This window comes from Balaenoptera borealis (genome assembly GCF_965194805.1).
Source record: "Balaenoptera borealis genome assembly, chromosome: 3".
In the NCBI taxonomy this organism is placed as follows: Eukaryota; Metazoa; Chordata; class Mammalia; order Artiodactyla; family Balaenopteridae; genus Balaenoptera; species Balaenoptera borealis.
Window position 1 is genome coordinate 32,763,727 of NC_138866.1, and position 26,564 is coordinate 32,790,290.

Consider the following 26,564-nt stretch of genomic DNA (forward strand, 5'->3'; position numbering starts at 1 on the left):
AGACTTCCCTCTAGAAGTGGAGTGTGTGGTCATTGACTTCCTAAGTGGCGCACGGAGTGACATGGGCACTCAGGGAGTGTGAACTCTGTCCCTGCTGAGACCCTTCTTAATGTGTCCTACTGCTGTTTCTGTAGAAATCGTGGATGGGAATGTGAAAATGACCCTGGGCATGATCTGGACCATCATCCTCCGCTTTGCCATCCAGGACATCTCCGTGGAAGGTAGGTCTTCTGCTCTGTTCCATGCCATCCCCAAGCTTCCACCTCTCCCGTGCCTTCACCATCACGTCTTCCTCCCTGATCCCCGGGGCAACAGGGCCTTGATCACGGGCCACATCCTGGGCCGCTTACCCATCGCTGGCATCTGCTCTCTCCTAGTCTACAGGGAAGTAAGAACTGTTTGGAGTGCTGGTCCCCTTAGATGTGTTGTCCCCGGGGAGACCCCTCACTTTGAGAAAGCCCAAGGTTGCTGTGGGGAAGTGTATTGGAAACACCCCACCTGGCTCTTGGGTTGTTAAATCTGAAAGGGTAGGGGAATAGCAGTCAGGAGGGAGTGACAGGAGGGTGAGCCGACACCAGCTCCTCCACTTTGCTCCCATAGCACCCTCTGGTGGCCACCTTGTAGATCTGCAAGGGGCCACCATGGTCTGGGGCAGTGATCTCTCTAAACTTTTGATTTCACACTCCAGCAGTTTTTGAGCTTTATGTCTGATACGTGTGTATTTATTTTGCACTAAATTATATGCATGTATTTCTATGCATATTATAAAACACACCAAACCAAATTTTTAAAAGATGAGGTGGAGTTATTTTTAAAATATTTTTTATTCATTTTAATGGCCTAGAAATCAAATCTTGAAAAGATTTTTGTTCAAAATAATTTTTAATGAGAACAATGTGGATTAAATTGCTTTGTTATGGAAATCTTGGTTTGACACTTGGTGATACAGCAATGTGAAGTTCTAAGTTTGGTTTATAGATACCTGGTATTTAGGGCTGAAGTGGTTAAAAAGATACCCACAGTAGTCACTTAGGGCATGGTGCTTGTTAGTGATAATAGATATAAATCTGGTTTTCAAATAGCTTTCTTGATGAGTTTATTCTTTTGGGTAGACATCTTGTCAGCTCTGATTAAATCGTTGTTTTTTCATCTTGTAATGTGACTGACAAAGAGCTTGAACTAAAAGCAGAAGCGTTAGCTTTGCTGATTTTTTAATCGTTTTCTTGTGCTTGAATTATTATATTATCTTTGCAGGAATTGTTTAACATCATTTTAAAGTCCATTTTGTGAATCGAAAGTAAATGAGATCATCCACAAACCCACTTTACTGAGTACTATAACCTGCAATTCACAGCCATGAACACATGGGGGCGGTGCGGTTTGCAGCCCTCCTGGGCTGGGAGCTTCTGGGGTCCTCTCAGATACCTGCCCTATCTTACTGACACATGTCTGCTTTACACACAGCAACAGTGTCGATCCAGGCATTAAATATAAGGAAACAATTTTTTTTTAAAGATGAACACTAAATGCAACCGGAAGTCCTAATGCTTTCTTCCCACATGGCTGTGTGTCCTCCACAGGGCACATGGGGCCCCTATCTGAAGATTCCTGGATCTCAGATTTCACAGACCAATCAAACCTTCCTCCCCAAAGTGGCCACCTGACATAAGTTGCCAGCTTATTTTGTATTGTTGTCATTTCTTTGCATAAAAGGGAGTGAAGGGGAGATATTCTGAAAGTTTGAAAAGCCATTTTCTCAGTATTTAAATGTGTAAGGTGGCCAGTTATGAAACGCTTCCTAGCTTACTTCTATGTTTCTCAAATAAGTTCTCAAACTTTGTCAAGGAAATAGATTTGGTGGCCTGGTAGCAGCAGGGTTGAAATCTAGGGGTCTTTGTGTGGACCCCCTGTGTGAAAGAGCATGGACCCTGTGGTCACGGTGGGACCTCCATGAGCCCATGCCCCTCCCTCCACCAAGCCAGCCACTGACCTCTCTGCCCATCATCCCCTTCCCCACAGAGACTTCAGCGAAGGAAGGGCTGCTCTTGTGGTGTCAGAGAAAGACAGCCCCTTACAAAAACGTCAACATCCAGAACTTCCACATAAGGTGAGTGGCTGGGGTCTGAGGGACCCTTGTGGAACCTGGGCTGCTTCCCCCAAGGACCCCAGGGCACACTTGGCTGGGTCAGTCTTAGCTCTAGAACAGAACAAAGACACTTGGGGAAGAAGTCGCTTTTCTGGGAAGGGAGGGTCACCGTTTGATGCCCCCTTCCTCCTGGAGAGGAGCCTTCTCCCTCCTAGCTACTGCCTGATACACCTTTGGTTGATGCCCTTGGAGCCCCCCAGGGAGAGTGTCTGGGAAGTTCTAGCCTGGGCCTCTGGAACAGAGCAGACGAGGGCCCTGGACCTTGGGTGGGGGTAGGGTTGGATGTGGCAGGTGTATCTCAACTTACCAAGCCCCACAGTGTCGTACCCCAGTGCCTGGGATCGTGGCAGGAAGAAAGTTCCTTCCCATAGTATCTTCTCCCAACTCCTGCTCCGAAGGGTTATGTACTCATCTCTGGAAAAAGGAGACCCGTGCTTAGTGCTTTGCCCCTACTGCTTGGCCCAACTCACCAGCTTGCCCCCCTTCTCTCCCCCGGGCAGCTGGAAGGACGGCCTTGGCTTCTGTGCCTTGATCCACCGACACCGGCCTGAGCTGATTGACTACGGGAAGCTGCGGAAGGTTCGTTTGCTCACCTGACCCTCCTGCTCCCTGCCCCAGCAGCTCCTACCGACTGGTCCCCCTTGGTTGGGTGGGGGATGGGCAGGACTGGGCCCCCTGTTCTGAGAGCCCATGGCCCAGTGTGAAGGGGTGTCAGTCTCCTTAGACTAGCTGAGGAGACAACCCTTCTAGAAGTAAGAGAAAAACACCTCCTCTGTCAGGACTGCTTGAGTATGTATGTGCATAGCACATACTTGCTGACATGTCCAACCTGCCAGGAAAAATATCAAAACCACCAAAGCAATTTTGTTAGGATGATGGGATACTAAGTGGCTTTTTCCCCTTCTGTTTTTCTGGGTTGTGCAAGGTGCATATATTACTTTCGTAATTTAAGATATTGCATATTTTTAGAGACATCTATCCCAGCCTTGTCCGAGACTTGCTCTACAGTCCTGGGCAGGTTCCCGCCATGGATTTGCTTTCCCTCATTGCTGAAGTTTGGCTGGGGATTTTATTGCTGCTTGATTCATTTATGCTTTTGGTATGAAGTTGCTAGGGGGTTTTCTTGAGCAACAAGATGTTGAGGAGCAGACCGGGAGGTGGGAGCTGTGTGTCTAGCCTCGTGGTAGTTCTTAGTGTCTGGACTGGTTCAAGATGCTGGCCTGACCTGGGAGAGGTCTGTCCGGGACACTCGGACTGTACTCAGCATCCCCCCTCTCAGCCCATCCCAGCACTGAGAGGCCCTGTGGTGCAGACATCCTAGGAGAGGCTCCATCCTTGGAGCCCTCCCCATGCCCCCGGTATATGGTCTGGAGCTCGGGTTGGAATGTCACCTGTTGGTGCTTGAATCTCTTGGCAAAGGGCTTCTAGGAATGACCATTCTGGTATTTGTCTCCTTGACCTTGATACCTGGAGAGCCCAGTGTTCAGTGAAGTCCCCCACCTTGCCTCTGCCCCCAGTGGCCAAGCAAGACTTGATGTTGCTGGTGTAGCAGCAGCTCTGTGGCATCAGAACCTCCGTTTTGGGGTGTGTGTGGTGGGGTGAACCGCCAAAAAGGATTTGTGAGGGAGGAAAGGAGTAGCTTCCTATCCCCTCCAGAAACCCCAAGCTGGGCCTGAAATTTGAGGCTGGGCCTCTGCCCACCTGGAAGAGCCCACCTGCTGAAGGAGAGAGCCCACTGCCTGGCCTGTGCGTGGCGGTGTCCAGGTGTATGTGGACGAGGGTCCAGCTAACCTCTTGGGGGGTGACGGGGGGCTCCCAGCCCTCTAACTCAGCCACTTTGCAAAGAGAAAACAAATCGATTTGAGAACCCCCCTGACCCGCCGGAAAGCTGTGTGGCCAAACCAAACAGGGGCCAAGGTGGGGGAATCCTAGAGGCGGAGACTTTTTTTAAAGGTATCATCATCATGTACCGCCCTAGCGGTCAGCCGATGCCCTGTGGTGACAGGCGTGCGTGTGCCTGTGTCCCTGCTTGGGGGGCCGGGGTGGGCAGCAGCCAGTCAGTGCACAGCTGTTCCCCACCCCCCGTATAAAGTGGGGTCCGTGCTGACTGTGGCTTTTCAGTCTCGGCCCCCGCCCCGCCGCCCGACTCCAGGAGCCTCAGCCGTTCAGGAGGGGAGAGTCCAGGGGCCTTTGTCTCATTCCCGGCCAGCCTCTCCCCACCCTCTGTCCCTCTCTGTGTCTTTTCATTTCTCCCTGTTTCTCTGTGTCTGTCTCCCCTTCTCTTTAAGTCAGTAGCAATAGTACAATCCAGCCCAAATCCTAGCACAGACCTGTTCCCAGTGAACCGTGGATTCTTTCCAGAAAGCACAGAGGTTACCAGAGCCTCTGGTGCTTGGGAACAGGGGAGAGCCAAGGGCTCTGACCAGGAAGCACTTCCTTCCGGCACCCGCTCTAGGTGGGCGTGGGGGGCCTGGCGGTCCCTGGGAATCGAGGGCGGCAGGTGGGTGTGCACCCGGGGCCTGAGGATGGCCAAGGGCCTGGACGGAAATGACCGTTGCTGCTTGACAGTGTTTTTTTATTATTCTGGAAGCTGTCAGAGACTTTCCCAGAAGGACTCCACCTTCTCTATTTTGAGCAGTTTCTTCCTGAAAGCGTCCCAGATGAATGGATTTATCCTTTTGTACCCTGTGGTTCTCACCTTAGCAAATGTGGAAGCTGAGTGGTAGGCTGACAAAGCCAGTTTGCTTTAGGTTAGTCTGGGAACAAAGAATCGAGTGGGAGGTCCAGCAAGGAACTCCCCCAACTAAGTTATAGGTTTTTTTCCACATTAAAATTTTTTTTTAATTTGGTAAAATATACATAACTTTTAAAGTACCACTTTAACGATTTTTAAGTGTACACTTCAGTGGCATTAAGTACATTCACACTGGTGTGCACACATCACCACCACCCAACTCCAGAACTCTTCATCTTGCAAAACTAAAATTCTGAACCCATTAAACCATCATTCTCCACTCCCCCTTCCGCCAGTCCCTGGCACACTACTTTCTGTATCTATGGATTTGACCACTCTTGTAGGTACCTATATAAGTGGCATCATATAATATTTGTCCCTTTGAGTCTGGCTTATTTCACTTAGCATAATGTTTTCAAGGTTGTCTGTGCTGTAGTATGCCCGTCTCAGGATCTCTTTTCTTTTTACGGCAGAATAATATTCCATATCTATTTATCTGTCAGTGGGCATTTGAGTTATTTCCACCTTTTGGCTATTGAGTATAATGCTGCTATGAATGTGGGTGTACAAATTATTTGAGTCCCTGCTTTCAATTCTTTGGGGTATAGACCCAGAAGTGGAATTGCTGAGTCATATAGCAGTTCTTTGTTTAACTTTTTGAGGAACCTCTGTACTGTTTTCCACAGCAGCTGCACCATTTTACAATCCCACCAACAGTGCACAAGGGTTCCGATTACTCCACCTCCTCACCAAGCCCCAATAAGTTTTCTTGAGAAGATAGCAGAGCCAGAATATAGTCAGAAGACTGTAGCTGTTTGAAGGAGCCCCAAATTTCATGGAATATGAGCGCCAAAGGGGCTTGAGAGCTCCTAGGCCAACTCTTGAGTAATAGGCGGGGAGACTGAGGTTAGGTTACTTACCAGTCCAGCTGGCTGGTGGCGGAGCTGAAACCAGAAGCCAAGACCGATGGCTCCCAGGCCAGTGCCTGGTCTCAGCTTGCATTTCTTTCTTTCTTTCTTTTTTAATTGTATTTATTTTTGGCTGCATTGGATCTTCGTTGCTGAGCACAGGCTTTCTCTAGTTGCGGCGAGCGGGGGCTACTCTTTGTTGCGGTGCTTGGGCATCTCACTGTGGTGGCTTCTCTTGCTGTGGAGCACGGGCTCTAGGCGCACGGGCTTCAGTAGTTGCAGCACTCAGGCTCAGCAGTTGTGGCTCGCGGGCTCTAGAGCGCAGGCTCAGTAGTTGTGGCGCACGGGCTTTGTTGCTCCGCGGCATGTGGCAGTCCCCCCGCCCCCAGTCTTGGTGATCATCGAGATGGGGGTAGCCAGAGACTTCTTGTGCCTCTCACCCGCCTTCTTCTTCTTCTCCCCCTAGGACGACCCACTTACAAACCTGAACACGGCCTTCGATGTGGCGGAGAAGTACCTGGACATCCCCAAGATGTTGGATGCAGAAGGTGAAAGGCGCTTTCCTTCTGGGCCTTCGGCTCTTCTCCCGGCTGCGTCCAGCGGCCAGGAAGGGCGGGCCCCGCACCTGAGGCCAGAAGGGAGAAGGCTTGGTCTTCATTTGGGGAGCCAGGGGGTCACTTGTCTCTCAGGGATTCCACAGACAGATTCCCTGAGGTTTGGAGGGAGAAGTGGTAGCTGGTGTCAAAAAGGGCTGCCTGAGCATGATCCTCGTCTTGGTCTTGGAGTCGGGGTAGTGGGTGCCGGGGTGGAGCGCAGTGGTCCTTTGTTGTTGTAGGGGAGGGGAAAAAAAAAGTTTATTATCATGTGCATCATGGACACACATGGGAGCTTGCAGTGATGAGTAACTCAAAGGGGTGATTTGAGTTTGGGGTCTATATACATACCTGACTTCACAGGGGAAAGGGAGGGGGAGAGAGGGCACTTGTGGAAATACAAATGACTTTTTGGAAAGATGAATGGGCCCTTAGGAGAATAGATGGAAGATATGATAGTTTGTGACAATGTCTGTCAAGTTGTAAGGCCATTTTCAAACACGCAAAAGCAGGGAGAATAATATAATGAACTTCCATATACCCACCATCCAGATAGAACAGTTATTGAGATTTTGTCACACTTTCTCTTTTTTTCGCTTTTGTTTTCTTTGTTGAAATATTTTAAAGCAAGTCCCAGACATCACAGCATCTCACTACTACATACTTCAGAATACATACCTTAAAAATAGCAATATTTTCTTATGCAATCATAAAATAATTTTCACCCAAGCAAATTGACAGTAATTCCTTGATACATCTGCTGCCCAGTTCAGAATCAAATTTCCCCATTATTTCTTTTTAGTTGCTTTGTTTTGATCCCGATCCAAACAGAGTCTGCACGTGGCATTTCGTTGTTCTATTTCTTGTGTCTTTTCTAATCTGTCGCACTTCTCTCTTCCCTCCGACCCCTTTCGTTCCTGGCATTGAACTTGTTGTAGAACCCAGGCCCGCTGTCCCGAGTGCCCCTTACTCTGGTTTGTCTGTTTCCTTCCTCGGGTACCATTTCACTCCTTCCTCTACCTCTCGCGTTCCCATAAGTGGAAGTTGATGCCAGATGGCTGGTTAGATGCAGGCTCAGCGTCTTGGCAAGAAGACTTGGTGGTTCTGAGAGCTGCTTTCCCCATCACATCAGGAAGCGTATCATGTGTTCACCAGCTGGCTTTAACTCCAGATTTTTCTTGACAGACATCGTCGGAACCGCCCGCCCGGATGAGAAAGCCATCATGACTTACGTGTCCAGCTTCTACCACGCCTTCTCTGGAGCCCAGAAGGTACCCGGGGCCCCCTGCTCCTTCCTTGCCCAGCACACCTCATGCCAGACCCCAAGCCATGCCCTCCCGCCCCTCCTCTCCCCGCCTCTCCTTGGCGACAGGGTCCAATGGTCTGTCTCTTCGGTAGCGTCAGCCCCCCGTGCCAACGTGGCATGTCGTTCTTGCTCAACTCCTCTCCCACCCGCCCCTCTGCTTTCTCTCATCTTCCTCTACTGCCTTGGAGAACCCTGGGAAAGCGGTCACCTTCTGGGACCCAGATGGCAGGCTTCAGCAGGAAGGGCGGCATGGGTGAAATCAGCCAGGGGTGGTTCTGGAGGCCTGGAAGCGCTGTGGGCAGCAGCCCCTCTGTGCCCACCTCTGTTGAAGCTACGGCTTTAACAGAGCAGCAGGCGTGCCTTACGGAGGCAGATCTGGGGAGGTGCCTCCTGTCTTCACTGACCTGTTCTACAGAGGTGTCACGAAGCCCCCGCCTTTCTCCCGCTCACAGGCGTGGTTTAGCAAATCTGTCCACAGCCCTGTTGGGCCTTGGCGCCTTCTATATCTTGCCTGAGGCCCCCATGCGGGGTCATTCTACACAACCCCTTGGGGAGACGAAGGGAAAGGGTGGGCCGCAGTGAACACTTCAAGTGTCCTGACCCAGGTTTGCCCAGGGAGGCCTGAGGTTAAAGTCCAGTTGTATAGGTTCTGCACTCCACAAAGGCGTCATTCACACTGCAGACACCGAAGATTTGAATATTTTCATTAGCAGGCTTAGCTCGGGTGGCAGGCGCCCCTCCCCCAGGTCCCCTCACAGGCAGGACCCCAGAAGCACAACATCCAGGTCGCTATGACGACAGACCACAGGCTTGGCCCTCTCAGCTCTGGTCCTTGGAGCTGCCACATACTCAGGCAAATTTCCCACCCTCTGCATGGAGTCTGAGTGGCCTGTTTTGAAATGCATGATGGGGCGACGCTCCCGCCTCCCCGACCCTCTGCCCAGCCTTCCCCAGCCCCACCCCCTCTCCCCCCTTTTTCCCCACCTCTTCCCTATCTCTCTCCCACCCCAGCCCCTTTCTCCTCCCATCATCTCATTTTCTCTTTCTGCCCATTCCCTCATTGTCTGTCTGTCTGTCTTGTGTGCTCTGTCCACCATGGCTGTTTGGGTTTGTTCTGCGCCGCTGCTGCCTACTTTCTTCTCTCAACCTCTTCTCCTTCTCTGTGCAGATGTGTAGGCACGCTAAGGCCGGATGGGAAGGCCATGTGACCTAATGTTTCATGTCACTGCCACGCCTTCTCGGTGCGCAGAAGGTGAGCTCTCCCTCGGCCTCGCCCTCTCTCCCAGCGCCCTTTTGCCCATCTCTTCCATCCGCCCTGGATACTTCAGCCCCAGCCCCTTAGAACTGCAGCCCCTGGAATGAAAGGCGGGATTAGAAAAGCCCCCCTCCCCCTACCGCAACCCCAGCCTCTTGTAGGAGGGCAAGGTGCTCTCTGAGCTTTGGCCAGGACACTTAAAGATGCCTGAGAATGCCAGCCTCTGATGGCCTGCATCTCTGCCCCTACACGCTGGGCATAATAGGTGCCACAAACGGGAAACAAGCTTGCGGTCTCAGCTCCTTCCCTGGACTGAGTTGAGAGCCCTTATCCCAAGCAGCACAGTTCCTGGCTCTGCTTCCTGCCTGTTCTCTTAAATATCCAGGACCTCCTCACTTCTCTCTCTCTCCCTCCATCTACTTAAGCAAGACTACCCTCTCAAATTACCCAGCAACCAGGGCAGGGCGAAGTCTTCTGCCTTCCCCCTGGTGTCCAGTCCAGAGGCTCAGGGTCCTGCCTGATCCTTCCCCACCAGGCCTGCCAGGGACAGTGGTGGAGGTTGCGTACTACCCAAGGGTGCCCTGTGTGCACCATAGACCATGAAGAGTTGAATATTTTTTACAAAAATAGTCTTGCAAATGGCAGTAAAAATGTCTTCTAACAGAATAAGTATGACAGTTTTGCAATAGAAGTGCCTTGGGGAAGAGGTGCCTTTAAAAAATATATATATATAAAAGCATTATGTGGGCTAGCAGCGGCCCCATTCCCTGCCTGGCTGGGCACCCAAGACCTTCCTCACTTTCCTTCCAGGCCTCATGGGTACTGCCTGACAGGAAGCAGCCCCGCCTGGAGGCTCCCCGTCCCGGGTGTCGCAGCATCCCCAGGAGGCCCAGCCCCTTGCAGCCTCTTCTCTGGCCTGCCTCTTGCTGCTTCTTTCTCTTTGTCCCACCCCTGCCGCTGCTCTTTCTTGCCAGCTTCTTCTGGCCCCTCTTACGCCCCACCTTTTAGGCAGGGTGTGCGCACCACCTGTCTACTTGCCTCACTGGGCCTCCAGCCCTGAGAACCACACAGAGTCTTGCCTGCACCCAGGGCTAGGCTGAGCTCTCTGCCGTGGTCTCTCCCCTCTTTCCAGCTCTCCTTCCTCCTCCTCCCCTGCTCCTGCAGGGTTCTCTCCTGGGCTTCATGCCCGTTGACACTGGCCTTCCCTGCCTCTGAAGCCTTCCCTGTGTCCTGGCTGTTGATGCTCGGAAGGGAGCGTGTGTGCGCGTGCGTGTGCGCGTGTGTGTGTGTGCGCGTGTGCGTGTGTGTGTGTGAAGCAGCCTGCTTTTCTCCCTCCCGAATCTCATACCACCTCCCCCCATGCCCTCTTCCCTCTCACTCATCCCTGTTGCAATCATTTCATGCTCCTTTTGTCCATACATGAGGACAAGGTCACCAGTTGGGGGGATGGGGTGGGGGGGTGGGGATGGGGGGCGTGTTCCTCTCACGTCCTGGGTCAGGGGCCTCACCCAGAGTTGCCCCTCCCATCCCACTTCGAAGGAGTCAGGCAACTGCTTACAGCTCAGCAGGCCGGTGGGAGGGGAATCTCGCCCCTCTCCCGTGGAAGAAGGAGGAATCTTTCAGACTCATAGACTCTTCTTGTCTTGACTGTCTCCGTGTCTGGAGCCAATGGGGGAAAGTCTCCTGAAACCCACGCCCAGGGCCCTGCATCCTCTTCACTGTCTTTCTCTTATCAAGCCTTGGGCGGTGGAACTAGAAAGACAGCCGAGTCTAATACATGCGTGCATGCAGGTGTACACGTGTTTGTGTGCCTGTGTGGATACTGTACTTGTATGGATGCAAGTGTGTGTGATTGACGTTCCTAGTCAGATGAGGACCAACTTCTGTTTGACGTGTTGGTTTTGGTTCTCATTCTTTCTCAGCTTTCCTCTCCCCTTCTCTTCCCCTGGAGGGATTTAGAATGGCTTGTGAGCAACCAGAGTTTGTTTGTGTAGTTTGTTGCTTTAACATTCATGGCCTATTGGGAACTGTTTATGAGAAACAGCCTTTTAGGGCACGAACTGGACTTGCTGTAGGGGGTTCTGGATGCTTTTAGGAGTAGATGATGCTGTTTGCAGCCTTCTGTTTGTCGCCAGCTGGTTGTGAATCTTCTAAGGGAAAGAAACCCCGTTCCTGCCCTCAAGGGATTCATGGTCCATCCGGGAAAACTCTTAATAAAAGAAGCTCATGATGCTGTGGTCTGATCTCTGCTCTGCTGCAGACCTGAGCAGGGGAGGGGCGCTGCAGGGCTGCAGGACATGGAGGCTTTCTTGAGCAGGAGACACTGGAGCTTGAGGGTCTTAAGGGTTGAGTGGTGGGGATCTGCAACTGAAAGGCTCAGGGAAGGTTCAGGAAGGTGGTCACAGCTTGTGCGACGCTTCATGGTGTGACAGTGCAGCCTCCAGAGGAGAGCACGTTCGTCCCGCTGCCCAGAGTGAGGATTGGGGGCAAAGCCAGAGCCGGTAGCTGGGGTCAGGGCTGAGCGCCGTGGGGTTGGCCCCCTTCTGTCTGGGGGCCTCGCTGGCAGGGACACCAGGGCAGGGAGCTGACTTGGGACGTGGAGAAAGACTAGGCAGTGGGAAGCTGTGGGAGGAAGGAAATGGGCAAGTCTAGCTAGATTTGGGAGATTTTTGACTAAAAATGTCACAGATGAGATCTTCGTGGCACTCGCATGACTCTGTAGGTGGTGGGTGGCAGCGCCACGGCGCGTCATTTGGCCTCATTTGGCTGTTTGATGTCACCGGCATTGAGGCTGCTTCCTCTCCAGACTGTACCTGTACCAGCTAATTTGATGCTGATTAGTAGAGTGGCAGTTTGGCCTGGAATAGCTGAGGGTTTCATTTGGGGATAGCTAAGCACTCTGGGGCTAATAATCCATAACTTAGAAACAAATAACTAATATAAAACTAAGCACATTGTTTTGTATCACATTGTATAACAATACACCTTAAAGTGGGTCATAAAAAACAAAAAAACAAACCATGGAAGGGTCAACACAAATTTCCAGTAATCTTTTCCTTTGGCACTTGGAAGTCATCCTTTGGCCTGTTTCTATAAAATATTTTCTCAGCCCATTTGATGATCTTTATAAAAAGTCCCCAGGAGGCCCACTCGGGAACTCCCCTAGACTTCATCCAAAAGGAGCCCCCTTTGACCCTGGAGCCTCTGAGGGACGGCCGAGGCCCTTAAGGCCCGCAGGACGTGTCTTCTAGAATCCCATGAGCGCAGGCCTCACTCAGTCCACCAAGTTCATGAATTGACACACAAATCAAAGCTTATGGCCTCTGAGCCCAGGATCTCAAGATGAATCAGGAAGATAACACGGTGAAGGTGGGCTTGATCCGTTTGCCATCACAGTGGCAGCTGCTTCTTGCCGATGATTAGGGGCTACCTGTGATTCTTACTTGCTTGATCAGCACGTTGGGCTGGGGGCTTTGCAGCCACCCCACATTCTTACATACATGTCAGCACACGGGAGAGCACTGGCCTCCCCCGGGTCCCCTCCCCAGCCTTCAAGGGAAGTGGCCCCGGTGACTCCAGGCAGATTCCTGGGGCAGCTTCATGGGGACATCAGCCCAGTTCCCATGACCCTGCTCGTTCCGGGGCCCCGCATCTTCTGGGACGGGCTCCAGGAAGGAATTTCCCTCCTTGTGGCCTCTTGGGATCCCCCATGTTTGCTTGTTGGTTCCTAAGAGGAAGGACGATCCGTCAGGAGTTCCTGATGGTCCTGTGAGAAGTGGCCTTGGCATCTCCAGGACAGAGTTAGGTTGGGGCACAGCGGGTGAGGACCTAAGGATGTGACTGCTTGTCTCAGTTTCTTGAGACCTGGGACTCTCAGCTCCCCCCTCTGGCCACGCCCACAGCTCTCCTGCTAGAGGCCCACCCGCCCTGACACCTCACCCTGGAGGGTGCAGTGTCTTCGCTTGGAGCTTGAAAGAACCTTTATGGTGATCTCATCCTGCCCCCTCGCACACACACCTCCTGGCAGTCACCCACGCATCACATGATTTGGTGGGCGTGTGTTCTATTTGCAGAGTTCTGCAATGAAAAAGCATTTACATCTTCTCAGTTGTTCCTTCCCAAGTCAAAGCACCGTCATTCTCAGGAACTTCTTCCTGATGCCTAGCCTCAGTTTATCTTGCTGCAGTTGAAATCCATTTTGTCTTGTTCATCAACCGGGTGCAAGGTCCCATACTTCTCCCCCTTAAACCTTTGCCATCTGCAGGGTCACCCTTCTCCAGGGCCCCAGGATGCGTATCTGTTTGCTCATTGGCATTATCTGCTGCCACCCTTAGGCCATCTTCCTATCACAGGACCCCAAAACGGCTTCAAGTTCCCCTCCCCTTGCAGTTGGGTTAGGATGTGCACAAGAACTGCATTTAAAGATCACCTGAGCAAAGTGGGTTTAGGAGCGCCTGGCCCCTGCTGGTGTCAGGTGCACAATGGCATCTAAGCGGGAGAAGCGGTGTCCCCTGGGGTTTCTGGGCCTTTGCATCTGATTGCCGTTCAGTCCTATTTAGTTCCTCTTGCCACCAAGGCCCACATCGGGTGTCTGCTGGCCCAGCACTCGGTGTGGAATGTGCGCTTAGCTTTCCCGGAGGTGCCCGTGGCGACTTTCTGGACATCCTGCCTGTGCTGGGTTGATCCTTCATTCCTGCAGCTTCTCTAAAGTTCTTTGGGCTCTGGGCCAGGAGCCTAGAGAGATTCTGCAGGGGTCCTGAGAGGCCCCGCTCCTTATCAGCACCTTATTCTAGGACTCCCAGATTTGAATTCCTGCATCTCCAAGATCCTGGCAAAGCCAGTCTGAAAGCCTGAGCCTTGGGAATCCCAGGGTCTCCATGCCCCAGGATGGGCATGGATTTTCTCACCCCTCCACCTGAGCTGAGTATTTCGATTATACCAGTCATTGGATTAGTTTCTTCCCAACATACATGTTGGATCTCAAACTTAGGCTCTTCTTCAGGGGCCCCCAGTTCAGCCACTAAGATCTCCGTCTGGGCTCGCTTGACCTGTGGGACTCGGCCCAGGCTGGCAAAGAGGATGGTGAGGAGAGCCTGTGAATTTAGAGTCTTGGGAGGTGCCTTCCAACCGCGTGACCTGCAGGGGTGGGAGGAGACCTTGTCACCGCAGGCGTGTGCCAGGTGCTCCCACCGTTGTGAGGCTGACCGTGACCCTCTCTGTCTTGTTGCCAGGCCGAGACAGCCGCCAATCGCATCTGCAAGGTGCTGGCCGTCAACCAGGAGAATGAGCAGCTCATGGAAGACTACGAGAAGCTGGCCAGCGATGTGGGTACCTCTGGGTGCTCCTGGCCTGGCCCCGGCAAGGCCCTGCCGCCCTACCCTGAGAGACAAGGGAGCCCCAGAACCCGTACCTCCAAATCCGTGCCCAGGCACAGTCCCAGGCTGGGTGTCATCCCTCATCCCTAGCAGTCCTCCTGGGACAGCTTCGGCTCTGCTCCTGCAGAGGGTGGGTCAGGGGCCAATCTGGGCTTTGGAGAGCCGAGTTCCAGGCTTTTTCTATCACCGAGAGTAAGCCTGGGAAATCCCTTCACCTCTCTGGGTCTTGTTTTTTTTTCACTTAACAAGTGAAAGCTGTGCTAAGGGACCTTGGAGGCCCTTCGAGATCAGTGAGTGTACTGTTGTTCTGGGGGTTTCGCTTGGACTAGAAAAGGAGTATGCGGTTCTGAGAGGACGTGAACGGGGAGTAAACCAGTGCTGGCTCAGGCTAGCTTAGCAGCCGGGCCCACCCAGGGGACAGGAGGGGACAGGACTGGATTTGCTGCTCTGCCACTGGCTGCATTGGGGTTACAGCCCCACTTGCTTCTTTCTTAGAAGAATTCAGCCCTCTGAACAGCCCAGCCCAGCCTCTTGGTAGATCAGATCTGCCATCCAGCATAGTGACAACCCAAGTTCTGGTGCCCGGGTGCCTGGGTTTAACCTCTGTGCTACCATTCCACCTCGGTCACCTTGGCAAGTCACAGAGCCTCACAGTGCCTTGGTTACCTCCTCCGCCACCTGAGGCAGGATCACAGTACTTAACCCCATGACCACGTAGCTCTCGTCATCATTCAGATGAGTTAGTTCAGGCCACGTGCCTGGTACCTGGCAGGGGATCACGTCTTTCCTCTCATCACTTCCACTCCTCCTCCTCCTCCTCCTCCATCACCTCATCGAGGAAAACAATCCCTGCCTGTGCCCGAGAGGCCAGCCTCTTCCTTTTTGAGTCAGGGACCCACATTCTAGAATCCTAGAAGGTCAGGTGGCAGGGGCCTCAGGGAATGAGTGTTCACACCTCCATGGTAAGATGAGGAAACTGAGGCCCAGCCAGGTAGTAGACCTAGAAATAGAACTCGGGTCTCCTGCTCTTAGCTGAGCCATCTTGCCCCCAGGTCTTCCCTTGGCAGAGCAGGGAGGTTGAGTGATGCTGGCTGTGAGTTGACGTACCCTAGCGTCCAGGCTTCATGAGGCCTTTGATTCTCAGAGGGAACACCGTGGAACCTGGCCGAATGGCCTGGGCTGGTAGTTGGGAAAGAGTGTGCCGTCAGGAGAGGTGCCCCCCCAGCATCGGGAGGAGAGGGAGGCCAGTCCTTGCCCCCCTCCCAGCATCTTCCCCCGCCCCCTCCAGCTGCTGGAGTGGATCCGCCGCACCATCCCGTGGCTGGAGAACCGGGCGCCCGAGAGCACCATGCACGTCATGCAGCAGAAGCTGGAGGACTTCCGCGACCACCGGCGCCTGCACAAGCCGCCCCGCGTGCAGGAGAAGTGCCAGCTGGAGGTCAGCTTCAACACGCTGCAGACCAAGCTGCGCCTCAGCAACCGGCCCGCCTTCATGCCCTCCGAGGGCAGGATGGTCTCGGTGAGCACCCGGACCGCCCCCACCCTCAGCTGTGCCCGGTCACCATCCAAGGCGGCATCGTGGGTGGGGCAGGGCGGGGGCGTGTGCTCTCTACCTGCCCACCCTGCTCCAGAGACCAGTTCTCCCTTCCAGGTGACCGCCCAGGCTGCAGCCCACACTCAGCCGTGTGGGGTTCCCTCCCTCCCCAGGAACAGAGCCCCTTCTCTCCTCACCATTCCGGGTCAGACTTGCCCTTCCAGACCCCTGAACATCCACTTGGATCTGCCCCCAGCACCTTCCTCCCTACCCCTCAAAAAAATCATCTTTGCAGACAAAATCCCTCTTGACATGTTGAACCAAACAGGGTATAATAGCAATAAGGATAATTTTCACTTTCATGGAATCTTACTTAAAAATTTTTTTTATTACCTTAAGTAATAGATTTTTTTGGTAGGATATTGCAAAGGTAAAAATAAGCAAAATTCAGGAAATAGAAATTATTCATAATCTTACTACCCAGGATCAACTTAAAAGATGTTGGGGGGGAAGAGATTCTTTTAGTCTCTGTAAATATAATTTTTAAGGGAATCCTAAAGCATGTTTTAATTAATAAGCTGCTTAAAAAAAACACACAATATATTGTGACCAGGTTTCCATGTCATAAAGTTTTCTTCATTTATGTCACTTTTTGTTATTCCTCCCTCTTTACCCTCTCCTCAGAACTTGAGAAATTTTATGAGCCAGAGAAACATGTAAAAGAAAATTTAAAATTCAACAGGATAGAGCTTTTGCCCTTTGCAATGGAGAGTTGATGAGGATACATGAGCTCATGGGGCAGGAATGGAAGGGAAGGGGAGAAGCATGCAAACAGCATTGGAAAAGGAAGCAGGATCCTGGGGGGACTCTGGGGGACAGGAAAAAGGCTGTGACGTTGTACATGCAGTTTGGAAAATTGCAGTCCTTTTACAGGTTCCAGGATGAATCAGCAGTTTTTAGACGGCCGGAGCTGCTGCTAGCTGGAGAGTGCTCTGTGCTTTAAAGCCCCTCCTCTGGGGGGACGCAGCGCGGCCCCTGGCACATGGCAGGGACCTGGGTGGCACTCGAGCTGGGTCAGCCGTCACTGCCCAGGGGTGCCCTTGTGCTAACTGTAAGAGATGGCCCTGTCAGTGGCTCCCTGTCTGAAGGCCTGTGGGTTTGTGCTCAGCACCTGTCACTATCTCTGGGCAAATCTTGGCTAGCTTACCCAGGCCAGGGTCCCTACAGGCTCCAGGCTATTGCCCAGGGCCCGGAGGCTGGGGCCCATGAGTGGACCCAGAAATGTGGGAAGGCTGGGAGGCTCCCACACCTGCCTGCCTCGTTCAGTCTGTTGCTGTGTCTCCCTGGCTGGCCCTGTGACCTCTGTGATTGCTCAGAATCCTGTCAGAAGCCAGTCCTGGAGCACAGAGGGCCTTGGGCTTTCTCCCCACTGAGCTGCACACACAACGCCCCGTAGCTGGGTGGCCCCACTCTCTGTCCAGGAGGCCTGGTGCCCGGGAGCCCTGGGAAACACCGTGCGGGCTGGACGGGGATGGCTGAGACGGGGGGGAGGCTCCTCCTGGAAGGCATGGAGTAGCTCTGGGGTCTTGGGGGCCACGCGGGCTGACCCTGTGCCGCCCATCCTTAACAGGACATCAACAACGCCTGGGGTTGCCTGGAGCAGGCAGAGAAGGGCTATGAGGAGTGGCTGCTGAATGAGATCCGGAGGCTGGAGCGGCTCGACCACCTGGCAGAGAAGTTCCGGCAGAAGGCCTCCATCCACGAGGCCTGGACGGACGGTAAGGCCAGCCTAGCCCCTGCCCCCTATTCCAAGGGTCTGGCTTTCATGCTGAACCACCAGCCACAACTCCTTTTTTTCTTGTTTTTTATTTGTTTTGTTTTGTCTCTTGCTAGTTCCTTGACATTAGGCAAGTTCATCAGCCTTTTGGTTGCCTCAGTTTTCTCATCTGTAAAGTGGGGACAATAATAGTACCAACCTCATAGGTTTATGAGGGTTAAATGACTTAATACATTAGATGCACGGAAAAGAGTTCCTGGCATAGTACAATGCTATATATGTGTTAATTATTCTTGTCACTATAATGATTTCTTCTTCCCTGAATTAGGTTGGGGTTCAAACCCCGACGCTGCCACCTTGAAGCAGTGTAACTTGGACCAGTGGTCTTGTTTCCTTGTCTATTACATGCAGGTGATGATGTACCCTCCCGGATTAGTTTCCTAGGGCTGCAAATTACCATAAACTGGGTGGTTTAACAGGACAGAAATGCATTCTCTCACAGTTCAGGAGACTAGAAGTCCTAAATTGAATTGTCATCAGGGTTGGCTCCTTCTGGAGGCTCTGAGGGGGAGGTTGTCCGATGCTTCTTCCCCACGTCTGGTGGTTGCTGGCAGTCCTCGGTGTTCCTTGGCTTGTAGCAGCATCACTCCAATCTCTGCCTCCATCATCACGTGGCTGCTTCTCTCTGGGTCTCTGTGACTCAGTCTGCCTCTCAGTTTTCTACTAAAGACACCAGTCATTGGGTTTAGGGCCCACCCTAATCCAGTATGACCTCATCTTAACTAATTACATCTGCAAAGACCCTATTTCCAAATAAGGTCAGATTCTGAGGTTCTGGGTTGCACATGAGTTTTGGGGGGACACTATTCAACTCAGCATACCTCCTCATGGGGTTGTTATATGCTTACATATCATAAGTGCATTTTATGCTTAGTTGGGTGCCTGGCACATGTAACACACTCAGTAAATGGTAGCCCTTGATATCTTCCCTCCAGTGCCTGCCCTTTTCCTGTTTCTGGCCTCCCATTGTAGTAACCGGGAGCCCTGGCCTTAGCACCTGTGTGTCTCCATCACTCTGACCTGGAGGTTCTTGGAGCCATGTCTGGTGTCTGCTTGTTGGCAGCTAAGGTTAACTCCAAAGAGAGAAGATCATACCTGGAATGGTCTTTTCCTCAGAACCTGGATTGGGGCTGGAGAGGGGGGCCATGCTGCCGATCTCCTAGGGCCATGCAGCCTTTTCAGCTGGAGCCCCCGGGGCAGACCAACTGGCCAGTGGAGCTCAGTGCCCTAAGACACTCCCACTCAGCTCTGTTGTGATCCTCAGACATTAGGCTGGAGATGAGTAGGGACGGCCACTTGGGGGTAGCGAGGCTTGGTGGGGGATAGGAGTGTGCTTGACTCAGCAGAGGGGGTTTGCTGAGCTTTGTATACAGTGATATGAGGTTGCTGCCCCACGTTCCACTGTTCATGTACGGAGCTATTTATCCAAGCGTGGTTGTGCGGAGTAGAAGGCGGATGGTGGAAATTGCACCTATTCACCCACATGCTTCTATCGTGTCCTCTCCGGAGCCAAGGAACAGCTTGCCAAAAGGTACAGAGCAAGGATTGGCCCTGCCAGCTTGCCAGCCACCAACAAGGGCATGAGAGGTGCTGGCATGCCTGTAGTCGATGGCTGGCACAGCTGCTGGGCACAGCAGTCTGGCTACACGTACTCACGCTTGACAGTGTTATTGCCCGCTTACCTGGGAATTCCATTTCTTGAGACTGTCTAAAAAATTAACCCTAAGCATGGCTGAAGTCACGTGTCTGGGATGTTTGCGATGAGACCATCTACAATAGTGCAAGCTGAGGGGCCTGAATGCCCCATGGTAGGGCAATGAGTGGTTACGCCAGTGACGGTTCAGCCATGCAACAGAATGTCATGCAGCCATCAGAGTGGCTCATGTAAAAGCCGCTGGAGCCAGAGTAGAAACTGATGATGTGCTGCTGAGTATTTTAAAAGCAGGAAACATTATTTATATACACCCGATGGTTTTAACACAACATCCATATAAGGCAAGACTGAAAAGGAGTAGATAAGTAGGCTCATCTGTGATATTTTTTCCCTAAACTTGTCATATTATTATTCTGACAAAGAAAAAAGAGTAGAGAGAAGGAAAGAAGGCGTCACCTTACAGCCCAGCCTTCATTTACTGAGAGGGGCTGAGCATCCCTGATGGGTGCAAACACAGGAGGTGGGAGTGCAGGCAAGGCCAGGTCAGCCCCTGTCCTGCAGCAGCTGCTTCCCAGGGTAGCTGATAACCATCGTCTAACAACAGTCTGGGAGGTCATTTCTCATCCCCTTTTCCTCCTGGGAAACTAAAATCCAAGAAATCCAAGTCGGCCTTGCCCCTAAAAAGGGAGGGCAGTGCACCTGATGATTGGAGAAGATTCTGGCCACTGATGGCTTATGTGCAGAGTGCACTGGACATGGTACCCACACTGAGCGTAATTGAGGGGAGGGGTCCCTGCCGGGCTGCTGGGGACCAGCAACTATAACTGGAGAAACTCTAAAGATGGGGTATCCCTGAGGGACTTGGCTTGTTTTTCCCTGGTTATGCCACAGGCATAGATCATTGTTTGCTGCTGTTTATAAAGTTCATGTTATGCCCTAACTTCCCCTCCTAGTCCGGCATAGCCTTTGTACATCACCACGCCCGATGGCCCTGACATGCTCCGTGGAAAGTAGTGACTTTGCCGCCCCTGCCCCATCGTGGATGGGTGTTCCGGTTGCACATCTGCTTTCTCGAACTGCAGATAATTGATCATCGTATAGGGCACGTCTCCTCGGGATGTACCAGAAGTGGACCTCCCGGGCCCTGAGGGGTGGGTAGTTGGGGTCAAGAAGGTGGGGCCTCCCGGCTCCCGCCCAGCCTTGTGCCCTGTCTCTGACCCCAGGCAAAGAGGCCATGCTGCGACAGAAGGATTACGAGACGGCCACCCTCTCAGAGATCAAGGCCCTGCTCAAGAAGCACGAGGCCTTCGAGAGCGACCTGGCTGCCCACCAGGACCGCGTGGAGCAGATCGCCGCCATTGCGCAGGAGCTCAAGTAGGCCCGGCCCAGCGGGCGCGGGGGGCGCTGTGGGAGGTGGGAGTGTGGCCTGAAAACTCATCAGTGCGGAAGGCTAAGGACGTTCCCCCCAGGTGGGGAATAGCCTGTGATCGTTCTGTCCCAGGCCTTTGGTCCTCACCTGTAACTGGTGTGGGACCAGAGGATGACCAAGTCTTGGCTCTGAGCTCTCAGCTGGTCTTAGTGGCTCCCTGTCATTGGGCATTGGGGTCAAGACTGGCATGGCCTACAGACAGGGTTGGGGCGGGGGCCCTTGCAGAGGAGAACTGGCCTTCGCTGGTCCCCTGCCAGTGGTCTCCTGAAAGCCGAGGTGTTGAGAGTGGGAGGGGAGTCCTGGAAGGTCTTCATGAAGCGAGCACACCTGGCTTTCCGGTGCCACCAGCGCCCCAGCCCCAGGGAGAGGAGAGCAGGCCACGGAAGTCACCTGGGTCATCTGACTCTTCCTGTCTCATCCCTCCCAGTGAGCTGGACTATTACGACTCACCCAGTGTCAACGCCCGGTGCCAAAAGATCTGTGACCAGTGGGACAATCTGGGAGCCCTAACCCAGAAGCGGAGGGAAGCTCTGGAGGTGAGAGCCCCCAAGGGAGATGGAGGCCTGCCTCACAGAACTCTGTGTGCTCCTTCCAGCTTCGTGACTCTCTTTGCTTTGGGCTAAGAGGCTCCACTGGGTTCCCCGGACCTTCCCCAGGCCTGGCCTGCCTATGGAAGGCTCACACTGACCCTGGACTTGGCCTTTGCCCTGATGAAGATGTCCTAATCATATCCCATCCTCCCGGTTTAGTGTACTCAGCCCCATCCCAGCTGTTTGAGAACTTTCTTGTTCTCCAAACCATACTCTCTGGGGGCCAGGCTGGGTGACTCAGTTGGGGGGTGGTCCATCCACCCCATATTAAGAACCAGAACCTCAGAGAGAGCCTGTTCTTTCTGTCTGAGTTAGTCTTGTGCTTCCAGACCTGAACCCCTTTGGGCTGGCCGGGAGGATCTCGAAGGCTGTTGGGAATAGGGGTGGGGGGACGCGGTGATTCTGGACATGACTTTGCTAAACACCTCCCCACCCCCATGCCATTGGCACTCCCAGCGGACAGAGAAACTGCTGGAGACCATTGACCAGCTGTACTTGGAATATGCCAAGAGGGCCGCACCCTTCAACAACTGGATGGAGGGGGCCATGGAGGACCTGCAGGACACCTTCATCGTGCACACTATCGAGGAGATCCAGGTGTGCTGCCACCGCCCCCTTGCCCCCGGAGGCCGGCTCCCCAGCTGCCCACGGCTCACGCTACTGCAGGACTGCCCCTGTAAGGAGAGGACTGAGGGTAGCATCCCCAGGATGTTATAGATTTGAAAGCTTTGCATTTTATTTATTTTGACTCAGTAATATATGCACATGGTATAAAATCTAAAAGCTAAAAAGGCTAAGCAATGAGTTCCCTTCCTTGTCCCCCAGCCCCGAGTGCCCCTCCCCAGAGGTGAGCAGTATGACTACATGGTCTCTGCGTAGGCAAGCACATTTATTTATTAACATGTTCTTCTCCACGCCCCTTTTTTTATGCAAAAAGTTCATTATAAACTGTATCCCGAGCCTTATATTTTTAACCTAACAATTATCTAGGAGCCCATTTCATAGCAATAAGCTGTTCTTTTGTACAGCTGCAGAGTGTCAGATGAAAAAGGTTTTGCAAAGTGCTGAGGAACGTGTGTTGGGGGAGGTCACCTGAGGAGCAGACCTGGAGCACCCCTTGTCCCCAACCTGACTGTGGGGTGGTGAGCGCCCCCCGGGGGGTTGCTGCTGACTTCACCAGTCCTGAGCGTGAAGCTGTCGGCACCTTCCCGTGGCCAGCCCGGCCATCCTGGTTCTCAGCCGCGAGAGCCCTGGGTTGATACCCTCTGGGCCTCCCAGCTGGTGTGGGACCGGCCTCCAGTGGCCCCTCCACCCACCTCTACCCTGGGGCCTGCAGGTCTCTCTTGGCTCCTTGGGACTTGGGTCTCCCTTGGGACTTCCCTCCCAGTCACTGGGCTTCTCCTGCATGCCCGTCTATGTCCAGGGACTGACCACAGCCCATGAGCAGTTCAAGGCCACCCTCCCCGATGCGGACAAGGAGCGCCTGGCCATCCTAGGCATCCACAATGAGGTGTCCAAGATTGTCCAGACCTACCACGTCAACATGGCGGGCACCAACCCCTACACAACCATCACGCCTCAGGAGATCAACGGCAAATGGGACCATGTGAGTCCAAGGGCTGGGTGGGGCGTTGGCGGAGCCACTGTAAGTTTCAGAGGGGCGGGGATTTTTGTCTGTGTGTGTTGTTGATTTTCACTGATTTTTCATTGATTTCATTGTCACATAGTAAGTACTCATTATCTGTCAAGTGAATGAATGGCTGAATTTCTAGAACAGGTCAATGTGTTCACTCTATTACTGACTGGCCCCTTCCCTTCACGGCTCTTCCATTTCCTCTGCCGAAATGGGGGCAGATGGCTGGCCCATCCCAATGTCCCATGATTGTTCCTGCCCCAGGTACGGCAGCTGGTGCCTCGGAGGGACCAGGCCCTGACGGAGGAGCACGCCCGCCAGCAGCACAACGAGAGGCTACGCAAGCAGTTTGCGGCCCAGGCCAACGTCATCGGGCCCTGGATCCAGACCAAGATGGAGGTGGGGCCCATCGTGGGAAGCAGGGAGAGGGTTTCCACCCTTCCCAGCACCATCCCAGCCAGTCAGGCTTGCCCTGTCTCCTCTGGGACGGGACCTGCGGGGACTGTGGAGTCTGGTCTGCTGCCCTGTGGGTGGGGGCGGAGTCTATGCGGGGAAGGCCTGTGGGGTGATTCCGGTGTCTGGTTCGAGGGCAAAGACCCACACAGGGACACCACTAAAGAGTCACAAGGTCCCACAGAAGGAGCAGTGCCTAGGTGACTGACTCGGCTTGCCCTTTGGCTTATGTGGCTGACCAGGTCTCCCTTCCTCCTGAGTCGTGATCTTTTTTTTTTTTTTTTTTTAATTTTTTTTAATTTATTTATTTTTGGCTGTGTGGGATCTTCGTTTCTGTGCGAGGGCTTTCTCCAGCTGCGGCAAGCGGGGGCCACTCTTCATCGCTGTGCGCGGACCTCTCACTATCGCGGCCTCTCCCGCTGTGGAGCACAGGCTCCAGACGCGCAGGCTCAGTAGTTGTGACTCACGGGCCCAGTTGCTCCGCGGCATGTGGGCTCTTCCCAGACCAGGGCTCGAACCCGTGTCCCCTGCATTGGCAGGCAGACCCTCAACCACTGCGCCACCAGGGAAGCCCCTGAGTCGTGAGCTTGGTCAGACAGGGTGATCTCCCCAGAGAGAGAACCGAGCCTTGGGCAAGCGTGGAATTTTTTGCTGAATTGTTGGGACAGGTATGGGGGTGATGTAGACAAGGAAGGGACACTGGGTGGGTTAGAGCATGGTGTCCCTCTGAGCTCCTTGAGGGCGGAGACCACATCGAGTTCATGTTTGTGTCTTCCCTGCATCCCACCCCCACCTGCTTAGCACGTTGTGCATAGTAGGTGCTCGGGATATATTTGCTGAGTTGAACTGAGTGCACAGAAGGTGCTTTTACGAGCAAGGTGTGTTTACATGGATGAAAGACTGACAGAAACGGGGATTAGTCCTGGACCACGGAGACAGGTGGGATTGAGGTGGGCAAGGCAGGCATCCTAGGAACAGAACAGCAGGAGCATGGCCACCGAGAAGGTAGGTGAGGTGCGCTGAGCCTGTGAGGAACCCAGCTCAGTGGGAGAGTGCCTGAGATGGATGGTAGCTGGGAATAGGCTTGGGAAGGGAGTTTAAGGAGCAGAGGAGTGAACATTGAGGTTAGCAACTGACCTTGCATCCCCTTCCTGAGGCTGAGAGGTGCCCGAGAGACAGGAGGTATTCAGCTGGTGATAACGATGCTGGTCATACTCCTTTATGATGCTGTTTCCATGCCAAGAATCATCTGAGGGGTTGGTCAATGACCTGGGGGCCCCAGTCTCCACCCCAGGGGCCCAGAGTGGGGTGGTCTGACAAGGGCGTCCTTCCCGGGTGAGCAGGAGATTGGGAGGATCTCCATTGAGATGCACGGGACCCTGGAGGACCAGCTCAGCCACCTGCGGCAATACGAGAAGAGCATTGTCAACTACAAGCCCAAGATCGACCAGCTGGAGGGCGACCACCAGCTCATCCAGGAGGCACTCATCTTCGACAACAAGCACACCAACTACACCATGGAGGTGGGTGGCACCAACCTTGCTTCTCCAGAGAGGGAGCCCCAGATCCCCTTCTGCTTCACCATCCTGGGCTGGGGTAGTGGTGGGGGGGTTACCCATCATCCAAGAAAACTGGTCATAGTAGGATAAACTCTGGCTTTTAAGTGAGGGGATACTCGCTTCTCCTCACTCCTGGAGCTCTGGGTCTTCAGTCCTCAGTGCCTTCTGAATTTCCCGAGGAGCTTGTTGAGAGTGCACATTTCCAGGCCCCGTCTCCAGAATTTGATTCACTAGGTCTGGGATGGGGCTCAGGAATCTAAATTTTTAACAAGCAGCCTGGTGATTCTGAGGCTGGTGGTCTCCAAACGCTGGCTTGGCATCTGCTTTCTAAATGACCTACTTGTTTTGACCGTGAAGGCATGTGTGTGAGGTTATGGAGTTGGATATTCAGGGAATTACCCACTTTTTTGTCCTTTAGTTTTTCCTGCTGCCAACTTTGCCCTCCTTCCTGACCTGACCACACTGGTCATTCTGGTCTCTGCCATCCTGGGCAGAGGCCACCACCCTCCTGTGCTTCCCCCTTCATCATCAGGGTCCTCTGTCCTGGTGGGTTGTCCTTGTCCTGGTCCCCCTGCCTCTGGTGACACTGTAAATCTGGACAGAAGGCCTGGTTTGATTGCTTTGGCCATTTTGATGGTCAGGGGAAGGAGTAGCAGGGGTGGCCCAGGCCTGGGACCCCTTTGCTGACAGGCCCTGCCCACCCCCAGCACATCCGCGTGGGCTGGGAGCAACTCCTCACCACCATCGCCAGGACCATCAACGAGGTGGAGAACCAGATCCTGACCAGGGATGCCAAGGGCATCAGCCAGGAGCAGATGAACGAGTTCCGGGCTTCCTTCAACCACTTTGACCGGGTGAGCCCCGCCCCCTGCACTCGCTTAGGGCAGCCCCAGCCCCTGCCCCAGGGCCCTGGAGGGCACTGCCCAGCACGTGGGCCCGCTTCCTGGGCAAGTGAAGGGGGTGGTGGCCGGGAGGAACTGCTGTCAGCCTGCCCTGACTCTGCACCGCACCGAGCCAGCCTTAGAAGCTGTTCTGGTGTCCCATGAGCTTCCCCGCTTTCCTGGAGAGAGTGCTTGCATTGTGAGTTAAGGAGAGGGCCTTTGACCCCTGACCCTTGGTCTCCTGCGACCAGGAGTCCACCCCCGGGAGCCAGGCTGCCATAGCCTCAAGGGAAGGCCTGCTGTCCCCTGGCTGTGGGGACCATCCCTTGCCTCTGCCTCAGGACAGAGCAGGGGCTCCCTCCTTCCCTCCCCCCCGGTGTAGCCATTGGGACACTCCGCGGGGGTGTCAGAGTTGTCAGTCCTGGGTTCTCCTCCTAGCTCTGGGACAGGACAGTTCTGCGTGGGCTGCCCCTCCCAGTGCCCTGGGGCTTGGCGGTGGCCACAGGGGGCGGGAGCATGGGCTTAGGTGCTGCCCACCCCCCCGGCCTGCTTCACTGCCCTCCAGGCACCTGGGTGGGTGGAACCCTCCTGGAAACCCCGGTCTGGGCAGCAGGGCCGGAGGTGGGCTGGGCACTTGTGAGGCAGCTGCTTACCCCTGTGGCTCACCGTGCTCCCCT

General features: G+C 53.7%; 1 protein-coding gene across 3 annotated transcripts in view; it reads left to right on the forward strand.

The window, feature by feature from the left end:
* Positions 1 to 26,564, forward strand: part of ACTN1 (actinin alpha 1) — a 95,309-nt gene that overhangs the window by 63,990 nt on the left and 4,755 nt on the right. For all 3 annotated transcript variants that reach the window (XM_082384386.1, XM_082384388.1, XM_082384387.1), the window contains exons 4-18: positions 135 to 221; positions 2,020 to 2,107; positions 2,647 to 2,725; positions 6,255 to 6,336; positions 7,567 to 7,652; positions 14,174 to 14,266; positions 15,606 to 15,836; positions 17,482 to 17,629; positions 20,566 to 20,716; positions 21,199 to 21,307; positions 21,818 to 21,958; positions 22,785 to 22,967; positions 23,259 to 23,393; positions 24,791 to 24,970; positions 25,714 to 25,860. In XM_082384386.1, the coding sequence (XP_082240512.1) occupies positions 135 to 221; positions 2,020 to 2,107; positions 2,647 to 2,725; positions 6,255 to 6,336; positions 7,567 to 7,652; positions 14,174 to 14,266; positions 15,606 to 15,836; positions 17,482 to 17,629; positions 20,566 to 20,716; positions 21,199 to 21,307; positions 21,818 to 21,958; positions 22,785 to 22,967; positions 23,259 to 23,393; positions 24,791 to 24,970; positions 25,714 to 25,860 (1,940 nt within the window). The remainder of the gene's footprint in view (positions 1 to 134; positions 222 to 2,019; positions 2,108 to 2,646; positions 2,726 to 6,254; positions 6,337 to 7,566; positions 7,653 to 14,173; positions 14,267 to 15,605; positions 15,837 to 17,481; positions 17,630 to 20,565; positions 20,717 to 21,198; positions 21,308 to 21,817; positions 21,959 to 22,784; positions 22,968 to 23,258; positions 23,394 to 24,790; positions 24,971 to 25,713; positions 25,861 to 26,564) is intronic.